The sequence below is a fragment of the Engystomops pustulosus genome, chromosome 6, assembly GCF_040894005.1.
Source record: "Engystomops pustulosus chromosome 6, aEngPut4.maternal, whole genome shotgun sequence".
NCBI lineage: Eukaryota > Metazoa > Chordata > Amphibia > Anura > Leptodactylidae > Engystomops > Engystomops pustulosus.
In genome coordinates this window covers 2,011,010-2,030,337 of record NC_092416.1, presented here as the reverse complement: position 1 = coordinate 2,030,337, position 19,328 = coordinate 2,011,010, and the positions used below count along the sequence as shown (strand labels likewise).

The 19,328-nt window shown below is 49.8% G+C and overlaps 1 protein-coding gene across 3 annotated transcripts in view; it reads left to right on the top strand.

The window, feature by feature from the left end:
* Positions 1–19,328, top strand: part of LOC140066213 (cell adhesion molecule CEACAM16-like) — a 77,576-nt gene that overhangs the window by 35,644 nt on the left and 22,604 nt on the right. For 2 of the 3 annotated variants that reach the window (XM_072113739.1, XM_072113740.1), the window contains 2 exons: positions 12,402–12,531; positions 12,829–12,872. The exons of the other annotated variant lie outside the window; for it this stretch is intronic. In XM_072113739.1, the coding sequence (XP_071969840.1) occupies positions 12,402–12,531; positions 12,829–12,872 (174 nt within the window). The remainder of the gene's footprint in view (positions 1–12,401; positions 12,532–12,828; positions 12,873–19,328) is intronic. 3 annotated transcript variants of the gene reach the window in all.

The window sequence follows — 19,328 nt, the reverse complement described above, 5'->3', positions numbered from 1 at the left end:
TAAATGAGCCCCACAATGTTGTGAGTTTTGGGTCGGACTGGCCCACCGGTGTCCCCCGACACCCGCCTCTGCCCCCTGCTGTCCAGGGTCTTCTACTCTCTGCGTCCCTTGGAGCTGAAGCTTGGAGCAATCAGCTCTCTCCATCAGCATGGCTTTCCTGTGATGCCGGCATGGGCCATGTGTCATCACATCTGACGGCATCACAGAGAAAGATGAGAAGAGGAGCACTGCTAGGGAACGTGGACAGGTAAGTATGTGCTTTTATTATTAAATCTAAATAAATTATTATTGTATACATTTAAAACAAGAAAAGGAGAAGGAGTGGGAGGAGGGGGATGAGAGCCCACAATATAAGGGGTTATGAGGGGCCACAATATGAGGTGGAGATGAGAGGGGCCACAATATGAGGTGGAGATGAGAGGGGCCACAATATGATGGGGAGATGATAAAACAATGTGGTACCTGCGCCACCGATAATTGAAATGTATGGACTATATTTACAAGTGTGCAGAATAGCGCAGCGATGGTGTCCTCAATGCATACTGATATACTGACTGAACGGTCTCGGACTATATGTGTCTAGGACAATAGTAACAGAGATAGTCAGGCATAGATGGTACTAAAATGTCTTTGTGTATGATAGATATTGGTACCTGTATCGAGTGCTGCAGGTTCTTTGTCTGGGTTGGTTCCAGGAGATGAAGTTCCGTTACACTTGTATTCAGGAATCCGTCAGGGTGCTGTTTCTTGTGAGTAATCCACTGAGCGTTTTAGCAAGAGGCTAAACAACGTGTAACTGCACGAGGAGTGGAGCTCCGGCCGGTAGCTGCACACTCCGATCACAGTTCTGATGGTGACGTCACCAGGTTACGGTAGGTCCAGAGGGGCCATAATATGAGGGATTATAAGGGGCAACAATATGAGGGGGAGATGAGAGGCCATAATATGAGGGATTATAAGGGGCAACAATATGAGGGGGAGATGAGAGGGGCCACAAGATGAGGGAACATGAGAGGCCACATTATAAGGGGGGCCATAATATGAGGGGGAAATGAGAGGGGCCACAATATGTGGGGGAAATGACAGGCCACAATATATTCGGTTATTAGGGGGAACAAAATGAGGATAAGGGGCACAAGAGGAGAGGACACACTATGAGGAGGAGATGAGAGAGGTCACAAGATGAAGAGGAGATGAGAGGTCACAATTTGAGGGGGAGATGAGAGGCCACAATATGAGGAGGAGATGAGAGGGGGCAAATTATGAGCGGGAGATGAGAAGCCACAATACGAGGAGGAGATAAGAGGCCACAATATGAGGGGGAGATGAGAGGCCACAATATGAGGAGGAGATGAGAGGGGCCACAATGTGAGGGGGAGATGAGAGGCCACAATATGAGCAGGAGATGAGAGGCCACAATATGAGCAGGAGATGAGAGGCCACAATATGAGGAGGAGATGAGAGGCCACAATATGAGCAGGAGATAAGAGTCCACAATATGAGGGTTAGATGAAAGGCCATAATATGAGGGGGAGATAAGGGGCCACAATATGAGGGGGAGATGAGAGGCCACAATATGAAGGAGAGAAGAGGGGCCACAATATGAGGGGGAGATGAGAGGCCACAATATGAGGAGGAGATAAGAGTCCGCAATATGAGGAGGAGATGAGAGGTCACAAGATGAAGAGGAGATGAGAGGTCACAATTTGAGGGGGAGATGAGAGGCCACAATATGAGGAGGAGATGAGAGGGGGCAAATTATGAGCGGGAGATGAGAAGCCACAATACGAGGAGGAGATAAGAGGCCACAATATGAGGGGGAGATGAGAGGCCACAATATGAGGAGGAGATGAGAGGGGCCACAATGTGAGGGGGAGATGAGAGGCCACAATATGAGCAGGAGATGAGAGGCCACAATATGAGGAGGAGATGAGAGGCCACAATATGAGCAGGAGATAAGAGTCCACAATATGAGGGGGAGATGAAAGGCCATAATATGAGGGGGAGATAAGGGGCCACAATATGAGGGGGAGATGAGAGGCCACAATATGAAGGAGAGAAGAGGGGCCACAATATGAGGGGGAGATGAGAGGCCACAATATGAGGAGGAGATAAGAGTCCGCAATATGAGGAGGAGATGAGAGGCCACAATATGAGGGGGAGATGAAAGGCCACAATATGAGGAGGAGATGAGAGGCCACAATATGAGCAGGAGATAAGAGTCCACAATATGAGGGGGAGATGAAAGGCCATAATATGAGGGGGAGATAAGGGGCCACAATATGAGGGGGAGATGAGAGGCCACAATATGAAGGAGAGAAGAGGGGCCACAATATGAGGGGGAGATGAGAGGCCACAATATGAGGAGGAGATAAGAGTCCGCAATATGAGGAGGAGATGAGAGGCCACAATATGAGGGGGAGATGAAAGGCCACAATATGAGGAGGAGATGAGAGGGGCCACAATATGAGGAGATGAGAGGTCACAATATGAGGAGGAGATGAGAGGTCACAATATGAGGAGGAGATAAGAGTCCACAATATGAGGGGGAGATGAGAGGTCACAATATGCGGAGGAGATGAGAGGACACAATATGAGGATGAGATGAGAGGTCACAATATGAGGGGGAGATGATAGGCCACAATATGAGGGGGAGATGAGAGGCCACAATATGAGGAGGAGATGAGAGGGGCCACAATATGAGGAGGAGATGAGAGGTCACAATATGAGGTGGAGATGAGAGGCCACAATATGAGGAGGAGATGAGAGGCCACAATATGAGGAGGAGATGAGAGGCCACAATATGAGGAGGAGATGAGAGGCCACAGTATGAGGAGGAGATGAGAGGCCACAATATGAGGAGGAGATGAGAGGCCACAATATGAGGGGGGGATGAGAGGCCACAATATGAGGGGGAGATGAGAGGTCACAATATGAGGGGGAGATGAGAGGCTGCTATATGTGGGGGAGATGAGAGGGGCCACAATATGAGGCGGAGATGAGAGGGGCCACAATATGAGGAGGAGATGAGAGGTCACAATATGAGGGGGAGATGAGAGGTCACAATATGAGGAGGAGATAAGAGTCCACAATATGAGGGGGAGATGAGAGGTCACAATATGAGGAGGAGATGAGAGGTCACAATATGAGGAGAAGTTAAGAGTCCACAATATGAGGAGGAGATGAAAGGCCATAATATGAGGGGGAGATAAGGGGCCACTATATGAGGGGGAGAGGAAAGGCCACAATATGAGGGGGAGATGAGAGGCCACAATATGAGGGGGAGATGAGAGGGGATACAATATGAGGGGGTGATGAGAGGCCACAATATGAGGGAGAGATGAGAGGTCACAATATGAGGAGGAGATGAGGTCCACAATATGAGGGGGAGATGAGAGGCCACAATATGAGGGGGAGATGAAAGGCCACAATATGAGGGGGAGATGAGAGGCCACAATATGAGGAGGAGATGAGAGGCCACAATATGAGGGGGAGATGAGAGGCCACAATATGAGGGGGAGATGAGAGGCCACAATATGAGGAGGAGATGAGAGGCCACAATATGAGCAGGAGATAAGAGTCCACAATATGAGGGGGAGATGAAAGGCCATAATATGAGGGGGAGATAAGGGGCCACAATATGAGGGGGAGATGAGAGGCCACAATATGAAGGAGAGAAGAGGGGCCACAATATGAGGGGGAGATGAGAGGCCACAATATGAGGAGGAGATAAGAGTCCGCAATATGAGGAGGAGATGAGAGGCCACAATATGAGGGGGAGATGAAAGGCCACAATATGAGGAGGAGATGAGAGGCCACAATATGAGCAGGAGATAAGAGTCCACAATATGAGGGGGAGATGAAAGGCCATAATATGAGGGGGAGATAAGGGGCCACAATATGAGGGGGAGATGAGAGGCCACAATATGAAGGAGAGAAGAGGGGCCACAATATGAGGGGGAGATGAGAGGCCACAATATGAGGAGGAGATAAGAGTCCGCAATATGAGGAGGAGATGAGAGGCCACAATATGAGGGGGAGATGAAAGGCCACAATATGAGGAGGAGATGAGAGGGGCCACAATATGAGGAGATGAGAGGTCACAATATGAGGAGGAGATGAGAGGTCACAATATGAGGAGGAGATAAGAGTCCACAATATGAGGGGGAGATGAGAGGTCACAATATGCGGAGGAGATGAGAGGACACAATATGAGGATGAGATGAGAGGTCACAATATGAGGGGGAGATGATAGGCCACAATATGAGGGGGAGATGAGAGGCCACAATATGAGGAGGAGATGAGAGGGGCCACAATATGAGGAGGAGATGAGAGGTCACAATATGAGGTGGAGATGAGAGGCCACAATATGAGGAGGAGATGAGAGGCCACAATATGAGGAGGAGATGAGAGGCCACAATATGAGGAGGAGATGAGAGGCCACAGTATGAGGAGGAGATGAGAGGCCACAATATGAGGAGGAGATGAGAGGCCACAATATGAGGGGGGGATGAGAGGCCACAATATGAGGGGGAGATGAGAGGTCACAATATGAGGGGGAGATGAGAGGCTGCTATATGTGGGGGAGATGAGAGGGGCCACAATATGAGGCGGAGATGAGAGGGGCCACAATATGAGGAGGAGATGAGAGGTCACAATATGAGGGGGAGATGAGAGGTCACAATATGAGGAGGAGATAAGAGTCCACAATATGAGGGGGAGATGAGAGGTCACAATATGAGGAGGAGATGAGAGGTCACAATATGAGGAGAAGTTAAGAGTCCACAATATGAGGAGGAGATGAAAGGCCATAATATGAGGGGGAGATAAGGGGCCACTATATGAGGGGGAGAGGAAAGGCCACAATATGAGGGGGAGATGAGAGGCCACAATATGAGGGGGAGATGAGAGGGGATACAATATGAGGGGGTGATGAGAGGCCACAATATGAGGGGGAGATGAGAGGTCACAATATGAGGAGGAGATGAGGTCCACAATATGAGGGGGAGATGAGAGGCCACAATATGAGGGGGAGATGAAAGGCCACAATATGAGGGGGAGATGAGAGGCCACAATATGAGGAGGAGATGAGAGGCCACAATATGAGGGGGAGATGAGAGGCCACAATATGAGGGGGAGATGAGAGGCCACAATATGAGGAGGAGATGAGAGGCCACAATATGATGGAGAGATGAGAGGCCACAATATGAGGAGGTGATGAGAGGCCACAATATGAGGGGGAGATGAGAGGGGATACAATATGAGGGGGTGATGAGAGGCCACAATATGAGGGGGAGATGAGAGGTCACAATATGAGGAGGAGATGAGGTCCACAATATGAGGGGGAGATGAGAGGCCACAATATGAGGGGGAGATGAAAGGCCACAATATGAGGGGGAGATGAGAGGCCACAATATGAGGAGGAGATGAGAGGCCACAATATGAGGGGGAGATGAGAGGCCACAATATGAGGGGGAGATGAGAGGCCACAATATGAGGAGCAGATGAGAGGCCACAATATGAGGGGGTGATGAGAGACCACAATATGAGGGGGTGATGAGAGACCACAATATGAGGGGGAGATGAGAGGCCACAATATGATGGAGAGATGAGAGGCCACAATATGAGGAGGAGATGAGAGGCCACAATATGAGGGGAGATAAGGGGCCACAATATGATGGAGAGATGAGAGGGGCCACAATATGAGGGGGAGATGAGAGGCCACAATATGAGGAGGAGATGAGAGACCAGAATATGAGGAGGAGATGAGGTCCACAATATGCTTTTGCTACACCTTTCAAAACAAATCCAAATCAAAACCCTGTAGTTAGCACCAGCGCTCCCCTTCTTCTATTTCATGTGCCCCTCCATTTATCATTGTTATCAATACCCAATCAATTCATGAAAGAACCAGGTCATCACAGGGAAAATATAAAACAGCAGCACAGACCGTCCAGGGCTCCAACAGCGGCCACCTCTCTGTGACTGACCCCCTCTACCAGCCCCCATACATGTGCAACGTCCTCCCACCGGGACCTAACTGCGACCCCCTGTTACCTGAGAGGCTTGTAGTGTGGCCAAGCCCCAGGATATGTCACGGTGGATTGGTCGACAGGAACAGGCCTCATCTATGCCCACAAGGGGATAAATGAAGAGGGGGAGATCACAGCATAGAGAACAGATGCCCCTGGGGTCCTCCCGGTGTCTGGATGCCCGGGCAGGTGGTGAAGTGGAGACCCATGGTGTTAGCAGCAACTAGGGATCACATGAGGAGACAGAAATCTTGAAAATATTAAAAATAACACACAGTCTCCACAGAGCATAGTCCACAAAGCGGCAGATAACAGGCACACACGCAAGGTGGTGGATTAGTTGGCTGTGGATCTGGAATTTTGAGTTCCTCTGCCCTAGTCTAGTTGTCAGATTGAGGGCTAGTAGAAGCCCGTATTGGCTCTGCTGCTTGGGCAGCAAGGGAGCAGTCTCCATGGAATTAGCAGATGGAGACACACACTTCTCATGGCAGAAAGGAAGGAATTAGCAGAAAGACACAGACCAAGTGCAACACCCCTGCCGATGCAAAGGGTTAAGTAGGTGTTGCGATAGTGCCCCTCTTCATGTCAGAAGCTATAACATGGGAAACTTAGTAATTGCAGCTTCAAGTCACTGCCTGATAAGGCAATAGTTAACAATGTAAAATCCTTTGTACCATTGTAAATCAAACTGGAAGCTGGTTAGAGGGTGCTACCACCTGACCAGGGGAGTATAAAGCCCCCTGGTGGGCGGGAGCACATGGTCAGAGTGAGAGACTCTATCTTGGAGCACATGTCCGCAATGCAAGAGGAGAGTGCAGCTCCTGCAGAGCAGCACAAGCCAATGGGGCAGATTTACTTACCCGGTCCATTCGCGATCCAGCAGCGCATTCTCTGCGGTGGATTCGGGTCCGGCCGGGATCCATTAAGGCAGTTCCTCCTACGTCCACCAGGTGGCGCTGCTGCACTAAAGAGCATCGGATGCACTCAAGTTCACCGGCCTATTCCTAGTGAAGGTAAGTGCAAGCTCCGCGACACATTTTTTTAAAAAAATGCGGCGGTTTTTCCGAATCCGTCGGGTTTTCGTTCGGCCACGCCCCCCGATTTCCGTCGCGTGCATGCCAGCGCCGATGCGCCACAATCTGATCGTGTGCGCCAAAATCCCGGGGGAATTCAGAGGAAATCGTCGCAAATCGGAAATATTCGGGTAACACGTCGGGAAAACGCGAATCGGGCCCTTAGTAAATGACCCCCAATGTCTTATTACCAGGAAGCAGAGGTGCCCCAGGCCTTGCCTGACACATCAGCGCAAGTCAGGAGACTTAAGCCCCAGAGCCGAGATCCACTATCTGGACTCGGCTCCATCTCTACCAGCCCAGCCTGAAGCTACTACAAAGCCGAGAGAAACCTTCCTGCGGACCAGCTATCTCCCACCAGCTCACCAGCTTGCTGAATCTGCTGCTACCATTTTGCCATTGCCTGCTGTTGAGTTGAATAAAGAACTGTAAGTTGACTTGCACAATGTTGCCTCGGTCTGATCCCTGGATAAGACTGTCACCACCACGAGCTCCCCATCCGTTACCCAGGGACCTATCTTACAGACACTAAGGGGTTGCCCCAGGGAGAACCAGTACCACAGCCTCTCCCTCCATATTTCTTGCCAACACCACCTGCTGGTGGAGCGGAGGACAGCCCTCCGCTCCCCATACCAAGCCCCGTGACACTACGGTGCCCTAGGCCGGCATCGCCAGCCACTCCAGTATTCTGGGCCCTGGCTGTCTCCAGGCCAACAAGAAAAGGCTAGGCCCCTGTGGGGATGTTGCAGATGTCGTCACGAACAGGATATTTACTTCTGTGCCTTATCCTGGCACTTTGAACTGTCGTTTTAAAAGACTGTGCTGCCTAACCCTGCTGCCATCCGGATAAAGCCCCGAGTGATTTGTGTTCTACAACATAGACAGGTTAATACCTGCAAAGAACTGTGTCAACTCTGCTGAAAGAGCGCTGCTGCAGCACTGAAAGTGTTAAGTCTTAAAGTGCTAAGGTCGGCCCCTGCCCATGTGGCATGAAGTACCTTGGAGGAGGAGCCGGAGCAGTTGCAGCCCAGCAAGGAAGAGCGTTAATTGGCTACCTTGGATTTCGGCGCACGCTGACGAAACTTCTGCTGACTCTGTGTGCACCAGCCCGGAAAAGGGACCGTCGTGCATCGGAGCTGTCCTGTCATTGGCTGATGCTGAGTGGTAGAGATGGTTTCCAAAGCTAGGTGTATATTAGCTCACCTCCCAGGGAATAGTGACTGTGTCTTAAAGGGACCATGTCCCCAATAACAGCCATCGCCCATAGCAATGGACATTGTTACATCTCTTTTTCCCTCAGGCTTAGAATCCCTGGTGCCACTATGTCGGGTCAGGAAGAGAATGCTACACTGGAGTGCCGTCCAACTACACTACCCTCACCCAATGCGAAGGCGTCTGCCAAGTGCCCCTGCCAGTCCCAACCAATCAGCTGTATCTACCACCACAAATGCAGTCATGCCTCTTACAATGCCCTGTTACCTGGGGCTCCATGAATTTAGGGGTGCTGCCACCTTCACCTTGTACACTGTGACTGAAGAGCAGCAGATAACCATCTTGATTGGCCAGTTGCAGAGACCAGCTCTACGTGAGGTCAGACTGTAATTCAGATACTGGATGGGCTGAGAACTACCTGTGAGAACCGCGCTGTATGTGAACTAAAACAGCGGTTCTTTGGGAAGAGACAACAGCCACAAGAGTCCCTCAGAGACTTTGCCCTCCCATTGCAACAAGCCTGGGAGGCGATTACACATGTAGAGCCCAGAGAGGCAGAGAATCGGGACCAAACCCTGAGAGAGCAGTTCCTTCCTGGTGTTTCTAACCACCACAAATGTCAGCTAAAAATGTTAGCCCTTCATCATCCTAACGCTTCCTACCTATTAAGGAGATGGCCATTGATGTACTTGAGGAACAACTTCCATCTGAAACCCAAGAGGTATCAGCAGCCCTGACTGGTTAACAATCTGCCTCGGCACAACAGGCCTCCCAATCTCTGGTGTCTAAGTAAGTTGCCACCCTAGTGGACCAAGTGACCTGCAACTCCTAGAGTGTCTGGAACAGTTAGAGAATGTTATCCTGGCAACAGGAACTGTTCCTCTGTGGCGCCAGAGGAAGACTCTAAGCATGCATCAGGACCTATTGAAAAGGAATACTCTAGATCCTGTTACCTATGACCGACTGTGCCAAATTGTGATCCCCAGGAGGGATGCCAAAACATTGCTGGGCTGAGGCTACCCTCCGGAGGCAGTTCCACTGGGTGAACATGAAGCTCGACATTGAAGCCTGGTGTCAGGAAATCCTGTCCTGTGCCATCACTTGTGGAGAGCGATATAATCAGAGGGCTCCCTTGCACCCCATCGCGAGCCAGCGCCCCCTGGACATTGTGGTCCTAGACCACATGAAGTAGGAGTCCAGTCAGTCCGGCCATGTGTACGCGATGACTATAATCAATCATTACACCAAGTTCGTGGTGGCAGTGCCAGTCAAGGACCTGACAACCAGAACCACTGCGGCTTCATCCTATCCTATGGTTGTCCGGAGAAGATCCTCACAGACTGAGGGTCATCGTTCGAGTTCCAGCTATTCCAAGAGTTGTGTACTCTCTACAGCTGTAAGAAGCTGAGGACCACTGTGTATCATCCACACTGAGGACCCAGCCACCTGCCAAAAGGGCCGACTGGCCAGAGCTTTTCTGTACCTCTACAACAACACCACTCACTATTCTACTGGATTCACCCCTACTACCTGATGTTCAGGAGGCACGACCATCTGCCATTGGACATAGGCCTGGACATGAAAGCCCTTGATTCACAATCTCTACTTCTCCAGAGTGACTAGGCTCAAGAGCATCAGAGACGCCCGGGGGATGCTAGGGGATTGTAGACTTTTTTGTATAACTGTATATTTTTTTGATTTTCCATAAGTTTTACAACATGTAAAACATTTAACCTCCATGAAACAAATACAAGGATCAATTCAACAGTGTCCAACAATCTTACTCAAGTCTTCATCATCGGTCAAATGAAATTTAGATGTGTTCTTTTCAATAGTAGCAAATCTATATAACACACCCTCAACTGCATCCACAGATACCATAGAGGGGTCTCTAGTTATAGGTACCACATGTTATCCAACATATAAACACAGAACTATACAACTCAAACCCCAGGCGGACACACAAAGAAAAGAAAGAGACAAACACTGGGGAAGGGGAGTAGGGATGTACAATGGGGGCTTAAGGTGTATCCCTCTGTAAGGTAGATGCCCAATATCCTATGGTCTCCAGACTTTATCAAATAAGTCTTGCTGATCATCGTTTCCATACTACGTACTCCCCGAATCCTGGCCAGTAAGTGGGATCTCGTAGACGGGGTGGATTTCTTCCAGTATTGGGCAATGAGGCAACAAGCGTCAATCCAATACAGAACTGCAAGTTATACTTCACCAACGTGTCTCTGAGTGATCCCTGGATTAGGCTGTTCACCATCATGGGCGCCCCATTCTCCATCCCCAGGGATCCCAATCTACACAGGGGTTGCCCCAGGGTAAAACCTACTCTGTCAGCCTCTCCCTCCATTTTCTTGCACACATCACCTTCTGGAGACCTGCCGGGCTGTAGGACCCACTCCTGACACCAAGCACCTCAGGTACCCCCCAAAAAAAATTTACAGTGTCCTCTGCAGTTTATTCCTCCAGTATAATTATCCCCCAACTCCTTCCTCCTGCCCCGACCTCCTTACACACTTCCCATATCCCTCCAGACTTCTCTTCTAGGTCTGTGTAAGGACCTTACAAAACCCATCACCAGCTCTCAGCCATGTGACATCACAGGAAGGTCTTGGCACAGGAAGGTCCTGGCACGGGAAGGTCCTGGCACGGGAAGGTCCTGGCACAGGAAGAGAGCTGAGATTGATTCATCAGGAGATTTTAGCTCTGGAATCTGGACATGACACCCACCCACTGGGACATCAGCCAAAATCGAGGCCAATTCCAACAAATCCAGGATGATTGGGAGGTATAGATACGAGCTGAAGGAAAATGATGATTACAAGACCCATAATGCTCAGCGCATTGTCACCTTACATGTCCAGACAGAGGGATAGTGACCGGAAGGGAGGTGCGCTGATAGGTGACTTGGAAGACAATCCCAAAGGTCCCAGACTAGGCTGAGACTACACATTGGGGCACATTTACTTACAGGATGGTGCATTGTCCGTGTATAATGCGCTGTGCGGAGAGTCACTAAGATCCTGCGCCTGATATCCTGCATGTGTCGCTTCCCCGCTCAGGTCCCAGGAGTTCACCTTCTTCTTCCTGGTGCATGTAAGTGCATTGACCGTGTATAATGCGCTGTGCGGGGAGTCACTAAGATCCTGCACCCATATCCTGCATGTGTCGCTTCCCCGCTCAGGTCCCCGGGGTTCACCTTCCTCTTCCTGGTGCATGTAAGTGCATTGTCCGTGTATAATGCGCTGTGCGGAGAGTCACTAAGATCCTGCGCCTGATATCCTGCATGTGTCGCTTCCCCGCTCAGGTCCCAGGAGTTCACCTTCTTCTTCCTGGTGCATGTAAGTGCATTGTCCATGTATAATGCGATGTGCGGGGAGTCACTAAGATCGTGCCCCCGATATCCTGCATGGGTCGCTTCCCCGCTCAGGTCCCCGGAGTTCACCTTCTTCTTCCTGGTGCATGTAAGTGCATTGTCCGTGTATAATGCGCTGTGCGGGGAGTCACTAAGATCATGCACCCGATATCCTGCATGTGTCACTTCCCCGCTCAGGTCCCCGGAGTTCACCTTCTTCTTCCTGGTGCATGTAAGTGCATTGTCCGTGTATAATGCGATGTGCGGGGAGTCACTAAGATCGTGCCCCCGATATCCTGCATGTGTCGCTTCCCCGCTCAGGTCCCTGGAGTTCACCTTCTTCCTGGTGCATGTAAGTGCATTGTCCGTGTATAATGTGCTGTGCAGGGAGTCACTAAGATCCTTCACCCGATATCCTGCATGTGTCGCTTCCCCGCTCAGGTCCCCGGAGTTCACCTTCTTCTTCCTGGTGCATGTAAGTGCATTGGACGCGACACAATTTGCATTATAGATCCCACACTCGGTCTAAATCAGTCGGACCGTCCCCTGGCACGCCCTATAACTTGTGTCGCATGGAAGCAGCGCCGCTGCGCTAAAAAACGATCACATGCGCCACACTTCTTATACCTGTACAAGCAGTTTAGCCCTGAAAAAGGTGCACAGTCCGACTAAAGATCAGCGCGCCCCTTTGTGATTAAGCCCCATTGTCTTTTGCAGAAGGTTCTACCGGAGACTCGGACAGTAAAGATTCAGCCATGGTGGTCGGGGTGGTGGTCGCTGCGCTGCTGCTGCTGCTTCTTATCGCAGCAATAATTTACCTGCTCATCATACACAAGCGACGCAAAGGGTAAGTAAAGGCCACAAAATCCAATAACTGGGATCAGACTATATGGAGACCATCCCCCACAGGGACCGACCCGTGTGATAGGGAGGGCAGGAAGTGTTATCATAGGGGCAGAGGGCGCTCTGCAGGAGGGGAGGATACAGCCCACAATGTTATGAGGGCCACACTCTCTATCTGGATCCTGGAGTCCGCTGCTCCGTCGTATAATGTGTTGCAGGGGGGGTCCAGCGGATTGAGGCCCCTGATGTGTGCAACGTCACAGTCTTCTCTGTTTTTGTGATTTTTCTGTTTTATTTTCAGCCCAAATGATGCAAATCCTAAGATGAATTCCTCCACCCGAAATGGTAAGACCTGAGGCTGCGCCCCACATCTGGGGAGTGCTGGATGTATGCGGGTGCTGGCTGGTACCACGGTGCCACCTGACTGACCCAATCATGTGTGTAAGAATGTGTGTGTCACGTCTGCCGTCTCCTCTGTCCGTGCTGCTAGGATGAGCAGACGCTGAGTTATCACCATCCTGCAGTGTGAACGAGGCTCTACACTATCTGACCTGATGTCTGCCCCTCCCCCTGAGTCTGTCCTGCAGTGTGAACGAGGCTCTATGGCTCTGACCTGATGTCTGCCCCTCCCCCTGAGTCTGTCCTGCAGTGTGAACGAGGCTCTATAGCTCTGACCTGATGTCTGCCCCTCCCCCTGAGTCTGTCCTGCAGTGTGAACGAGGCTCTATGGCTCTGACCTGATGTCTGCCCCTCCCCCTGAGTCTGTCCTGCAGTGTGAACGAGGCTCTACACTGTCTGACCTGATGTCTGCCCCCCCCCCCCTGAGTCTGTCCTGCAGTGTGAACGAGGCTCTATGGCTCTGACCTGATGTCTGCCCCTCCCCCTGAGTCTGTCCTGCAGTGTGAACGAGGCTCTACACTGTCTGACCTGATGTCTGCCCCTCCCCCTGAGTCTGTCCTGCAGTGTGAACGAGGCTCTATGGCTCTGACCTGATGTCTGCCCCTCCCCCTGAGTCTGTCCTGCAGTGTGAACGAGGCTCTACGCTATCTGACCTGATGTCTGCCCCTCCCCCTGAGTCTGTCCTGCAGTGTGAACGAGGCTCTACGCTATCTGACCTGATGTCTGCCCCTCCCCCTGAGTCTGTCCTGCAGTGTGAACGAGGCTCTATGGCTCTGACCTGATGTCTGCCCCTCCCCCTGAGTCTGTCCTGCAGTGTGAACGAGGCTCTATGGCACTGACCTGATGTCTGCCGCTCCCCCTGAGCCTGTCCTGCAGTGTGAACGAGGCTCTATGGCTCTGACCTGATGTCTGCCCCTCCCCCTGAGTCTGTCCTGCAGTGTGAACGAGGCTCTACGCTATCTGACCTGATGTCTGCCCCTCCCCCTGAGTCTGTCCTGCAGTGTGAACGAGGCTCTATGGCTCTGACCTGATGTCTGCCCCTCCCCCTGAGTCTGTCCTGCAGTGTGAACGAGGCTCTATGGCACTGACCTGATGTCTGCCGCTCCCCCTGAGTCTGTCCTGCAGTGTGAACGAGGCTCTATGGCTCTGACCTGATGTCTGCCCCTCCCCCTGAGTCTGTCCTGCAGTGTGAACGAGGCTCTATGGCTCTGACCTGATGTCTGCCCCTCCCCCTGAGTCTGTCCTGCAGTGTGAACGAGGCTCTATGGCTCTGACCTGATGTCTGCCCCTCCCCCTGAGTCTGTCCTGCAGTGTGAACGAGGCTCTATGGCTCTGACCTGATGTCTGCCGCTCCCCCTGAGTCTGTCCTGCAGTGTGAACGAGGCTCTATGGCTCTGACCTGATGTCTGCCCCTCCCCCTGAGTCTGTCCTGCAGTGTGAACGAGGCTCTATGGCTCTGACCTGATGTATGCCCCTCCCCCTGAGTCTGTCCTGCAGTGTGAACGAGGCTCTATGGCTCTGACCTGATGTCTGCCCCTCCCCCTGAGTCTGTCCTGCAGTGTGAACGAGGCTCTATGGCTCTGACCTGATGTCTGCCGCTCCCCCTGAGCCTGTCCTGCAGTGTGAACGAGGCTCTATGGCTCTGACCTGATGTCTGCCCCTCCCCCTGAGTCTGTCCTGCAGTGTGAACGAGGCTCTACGCTATCTGACCTGATGTCTGCCCCTCCCCCTGAGTCTGTCCTGCAGTGTGAACGAGGCTCTATGGCTCTGACCTGATGTCTGCCCCTCCCCCTGAGTCTGTCCTGCAGTGTGAACGAGGCTCTATGGCACTGACCTGATGTCTGCCGCTCCCCCTGAGTCTGTCCTGCAGTGTGAACGAGGCTCTATGGCTCTGACCTGATGTCTGCCCCTCCCCCTGAGTCTGTCCTGCAGTGTGAACGAGGCTCTATGGCTCTGACCTGATGTCTGCCGCTCCCCCTGAGCCTGTCCTGCAGTGTGAACGAGGCTCTATGGCTCTGACCTGATGTCTGCCGCTCCCCCTGAGCCTGTCCTGCAGTGTGAACGAGGCTCTACACTGTCTGACCTGATGTCTGCCGCTCCCCCTGAGTCTGTCCTGCAGTGTGAACGAGGCTCTATGGCTCTGACCTGATGTCTGCCCCTCCCCCTGAGTCTGTTCTGCAGTGTGAACGAGGCTCTATGGCTCTGACCTGATGTCTGCCCCTCCCCCTGAGTCTGTCCTGCAGTGTGAACGAGGCTCTATGGCACTGACCTGATGTCTGCCGCTCCCCCTGAGTCTGTCCTGCAGTGTGAACGAGGCTCTATGGCTCTGACCTGATGTCTGCCCCTCCCCCTGAGTCTGTCCTGCAGTGTGAACGAGGCTCTATGGCTCTGACCTGATGTCTGCCCCTCCCCCTGAGTCTGTCCTGCAGTGTGAACGAGGCTCTATGGCTCTGACCTGATGTCTGCCGCTCCCCCTGAGTCTGTCCTGCAGTGTGAACGAGGCTCTATGGCTCTGACCTGATGTCTGCCGCTCCCCCTGAGTCTGTCCTGCAGTGTGAACGAGGCTCTATGGCTCTGACCTGATGTCTGCCGCTCCCCCTGAGCCTGTCCTGCAGTGTGAACGAGGCTCTATGGCTCTGACCTGATGTCTGCCCCTCCCCCTGAGCCTGTCCTGCAGTGTGAACGAGGCTCTACACTGTCTGACCTGATGTCTGCCCCTCCCCCTGAGTCTGTCCTGCAGTGTGAACGAGGCTCTACACTGTCTGACCTGATGTCTGCCCCTCCCCCTGAGCCTGTCCTGCAGTGTGAACGAGGCTCTACACTGTCTGACCTGATGTCTGCCCCTCCCCCTGAGTCTGTCCTGCAGTGTGAACGAGGCTCTATGGCTCTGACCTGATGTCTGCCGCTCCCCCTGAGCCTGTCCTGCAGTGTGAACGAGGCTCTATGGCTCTGACCTGATGTCTGCCGCTCCCCCTGAGTCTGTCCTGCAGTGTGAACGAGGCTCTATGGCTCTGACCTGATGTCTGCCCCTCCCCCTGAGTCTGTCCTGCAGTGTGAACGAGGCTCTACACTGTCTGACCTGATGTCTGCCGCTCCCCCTGAGCCTGTCCTGCAGTGTGAACGAGGCTCTATGGCTCTGACCTGATGTCTGCCCCTCCCCCTGAGTCTGTCCTGCAGTGTGAACGAGGCTCTATGGCTCTGACCTGATGTCTGCCGCTCCCCCTGAGTCTGTCCTGCAGTGTGAACGAGGCTCTATGGCTCTGACCTGATGTCTGCCCCTCCCCCTGAGTCTGTCCTGCAGTGTGAACGAGGCTCTATGGCTCTGACCTGATGTCTGCCGCTCCCCCTGAGTCTGTCCTGCAGTGTGAACGAGGCTCTATGGCTCTGACCTGATGTCTGCCCCTCCCCCTGAGTCTGTCCTGCAGTGTGAACGAGGCTCTATGGCTCTGACCTGATGTCTGCCGCTCCCCCTGAGTCTGTCCTGCAGTGTGAACGAGGCTCTATGGCTCTAAACTGATGTCTGCCGCTCCCCCTGAGCCTGTCCTGCAGTGTGAACGAGGCTCTACACTGTCTGACCTGATGTCTGCCCCTCCCCCTGAGCCTGTCCTGCAGTGTGAACGAGGCTCTATGGCTCTGACCTGATGTCTGCCCCTCCCCCTGAGCCTGTCCTGCAGTGTGAACGAGGCTCTATGGCTCTGACCTGATGTCTGCCGCTCCCCCTGAGTCTGTCCTGCAGTGTGAACGAGGCTCTATGGCTCTGACCTGATGTCTGCCGCTCCCCCTGAGCCTGTCCTGCAGTGTGAACGAGGCTCTATGGCTCTGACCTGATGTCTGCCGCTCCCCCTGAGCCTGTCCTGCAGGGGGTAACTCTGTGGACCTGTAATTGTTGCTCCTACCACCGGTGGCAGGGCTGAGCTCCCTGTAAGTGGCCAGGGTTTCTGTGACTCCTCGCTGGTCGCTGCTCCTCTTGTATTTCTGATTTCTTGCCTGTTTATTGACTCGTCTATTTGGATTGTGATTTGGTTATTAATATTCCCGCTGTTGCTGACTCGGATTGTACCTAGCATTATTGTGTTTTTTTTGTCTGTATTGTTACGTGTTTACACCTTACCCAGGGAGGGAACGTCCCCCAGTTATTGGCCTGACTGTATGATCTGTATGTAACTGTATGATCTGTATATAACTGTATGATCTGTATAACTGTATGATCTGTATAACTGTATGATCTGTATATAACTGTATGAAACTGTGTATAACTGTATGATCTGTATATAACTGTATGATCTGTATATAACTGTATGATCTGTATAACTGTATGATCTGTATATAACTGTATGAAACTGTGTATAACTGTATGATCTGTATAACTGTATGATCTGTATAACTGTGTGATCTGTATATAACTGTATGAAACTGTGTATAACTGTATGATCTGTATAACTGTATGATCTGTATAACTGTATGATCTGTATATAACTGTATGATCTGTATAACTGTATGATCTGTATAACTGTATGATCTGTATATAACTGTATGATCTGTATGATCTGTATAACTGTATGATCTGTATATAACTGTATGATCTGTATAACTGTATGATCTGTATATAACTGTATGAAACTGTGTATAACTGTATGATCTGTATATAACTGTATGATCTGTATAACTGTATGATCTGTATGTAACTGTATGATCTGTATATAACTGTATGAATCTGTATAACTGTATGATCTGTATACAACTGTATGAAACTGTGTATAACTGTATGATCTGTATAACTGTATGATCTGTATATAACTGTATGATCTGTATAACTGTATGATCTGTGTATAACTGTATGATCTGTATAACTGTATGATCTGTATATAACTGTATGAAACTGTGTATAACTGTATGATCTGTATATAACTGTATGATCTGTATATAACTGTATGATCTGTGTATAACTGTATGATCTGTATAACTGTATGATCTGTATGTAACTGTATGATCTGTATAACTGTATGATCTGTATAACTGTATGATCTGTATGTAACTGTATGAATCTGTGTATAACTGTATGATCTGTATAACTGTATGATCTGTATAACTGTATGATCTGTATGTAACTGTATGATCTGTATAACTGTATGATCTGTATAACTGTATGATCTGTATGTAACTGTATGAATCTGTGTATAACTGTATGATCTGTATAACTGTATGATCTGTATAACTGTATGATCTGTATGTAACTGTATGATCTGTATATAACTGTATGAATCTGTGTATAACTGTATGATCTGTATAACTGTATGATCTGTATATAACTGTATGATCTGTATAACTGTATGATCTGTATATAACTGTATGATCTGTATAACTGTATGAATCTGTGTATAACTGTATGATCTGTATAACTGTATGATCTGTATAACTGTATGATCTGTATATAACTGTATGATCTGTATGTAACTGTATGATCTGTATATAACTGTATGATCTGTATAACTGTATGATCTGTATAACTGTATGATCTGTATGTAACTGTATGAATCTGTGTATAACTGTATGATCTGTATAACTGTATGATCTGTATGTAACTGTATGATCTGTGTAACTGTATGATCTGTATATAACTGTATGAATCTGTGTATAACTGTATGATCTGTATAACTGTATGATCTGTATAACTGTATGATCTGTATATAACTGTATGAATCTGTGTATAACTGTATGATCTGTATAACTGTATGATCTGTATGTAACTGTATGAATCTGTGTATAACTGTATGATCTGTATATAACTGTATGATCTGTATAACTGTATGATCTGTATAACTGTATGATCTGTGTATAACTGTATGATCTGTATAACTGTATGATCTGTATAACTGTATGATCTGTATATAACTGTATGATCTGTATAACTGTATGATCTGTATATAACTGTATGATCTGTATAACTGTATGATCTGTATGTAACTTTATGAATCTGTGTATAACTGTATGATCTGTATATAACTATGTGATCTGTATAACTGTATGATCTGTATGTAACTGTATGATCTGTATATAACTGTATGATCTGTATAACTGTATGATCTGTGTATAACTGTATGATCTGTATAACTGTATGATCTGTATGTAACTGTATGAATCTGTGTATAACTGTATGATCTGTATAACTGTATGATCTGTATATAACTGTATGATCTGTATAACTGTATGATCTGTATATAACTGTATGATCTGTATAACTGTATGATCTGTATGTAACTTTATGAATCTGTGTATAACTGTATGATCTGTATAACTGTATGATCTGTATATAACTGTATGATCTGTGTATAACTGTATGATCTGTATATAACTGTATGATCTGTGTATAACTGTATGATCTGTATATAACTGTATGATCTG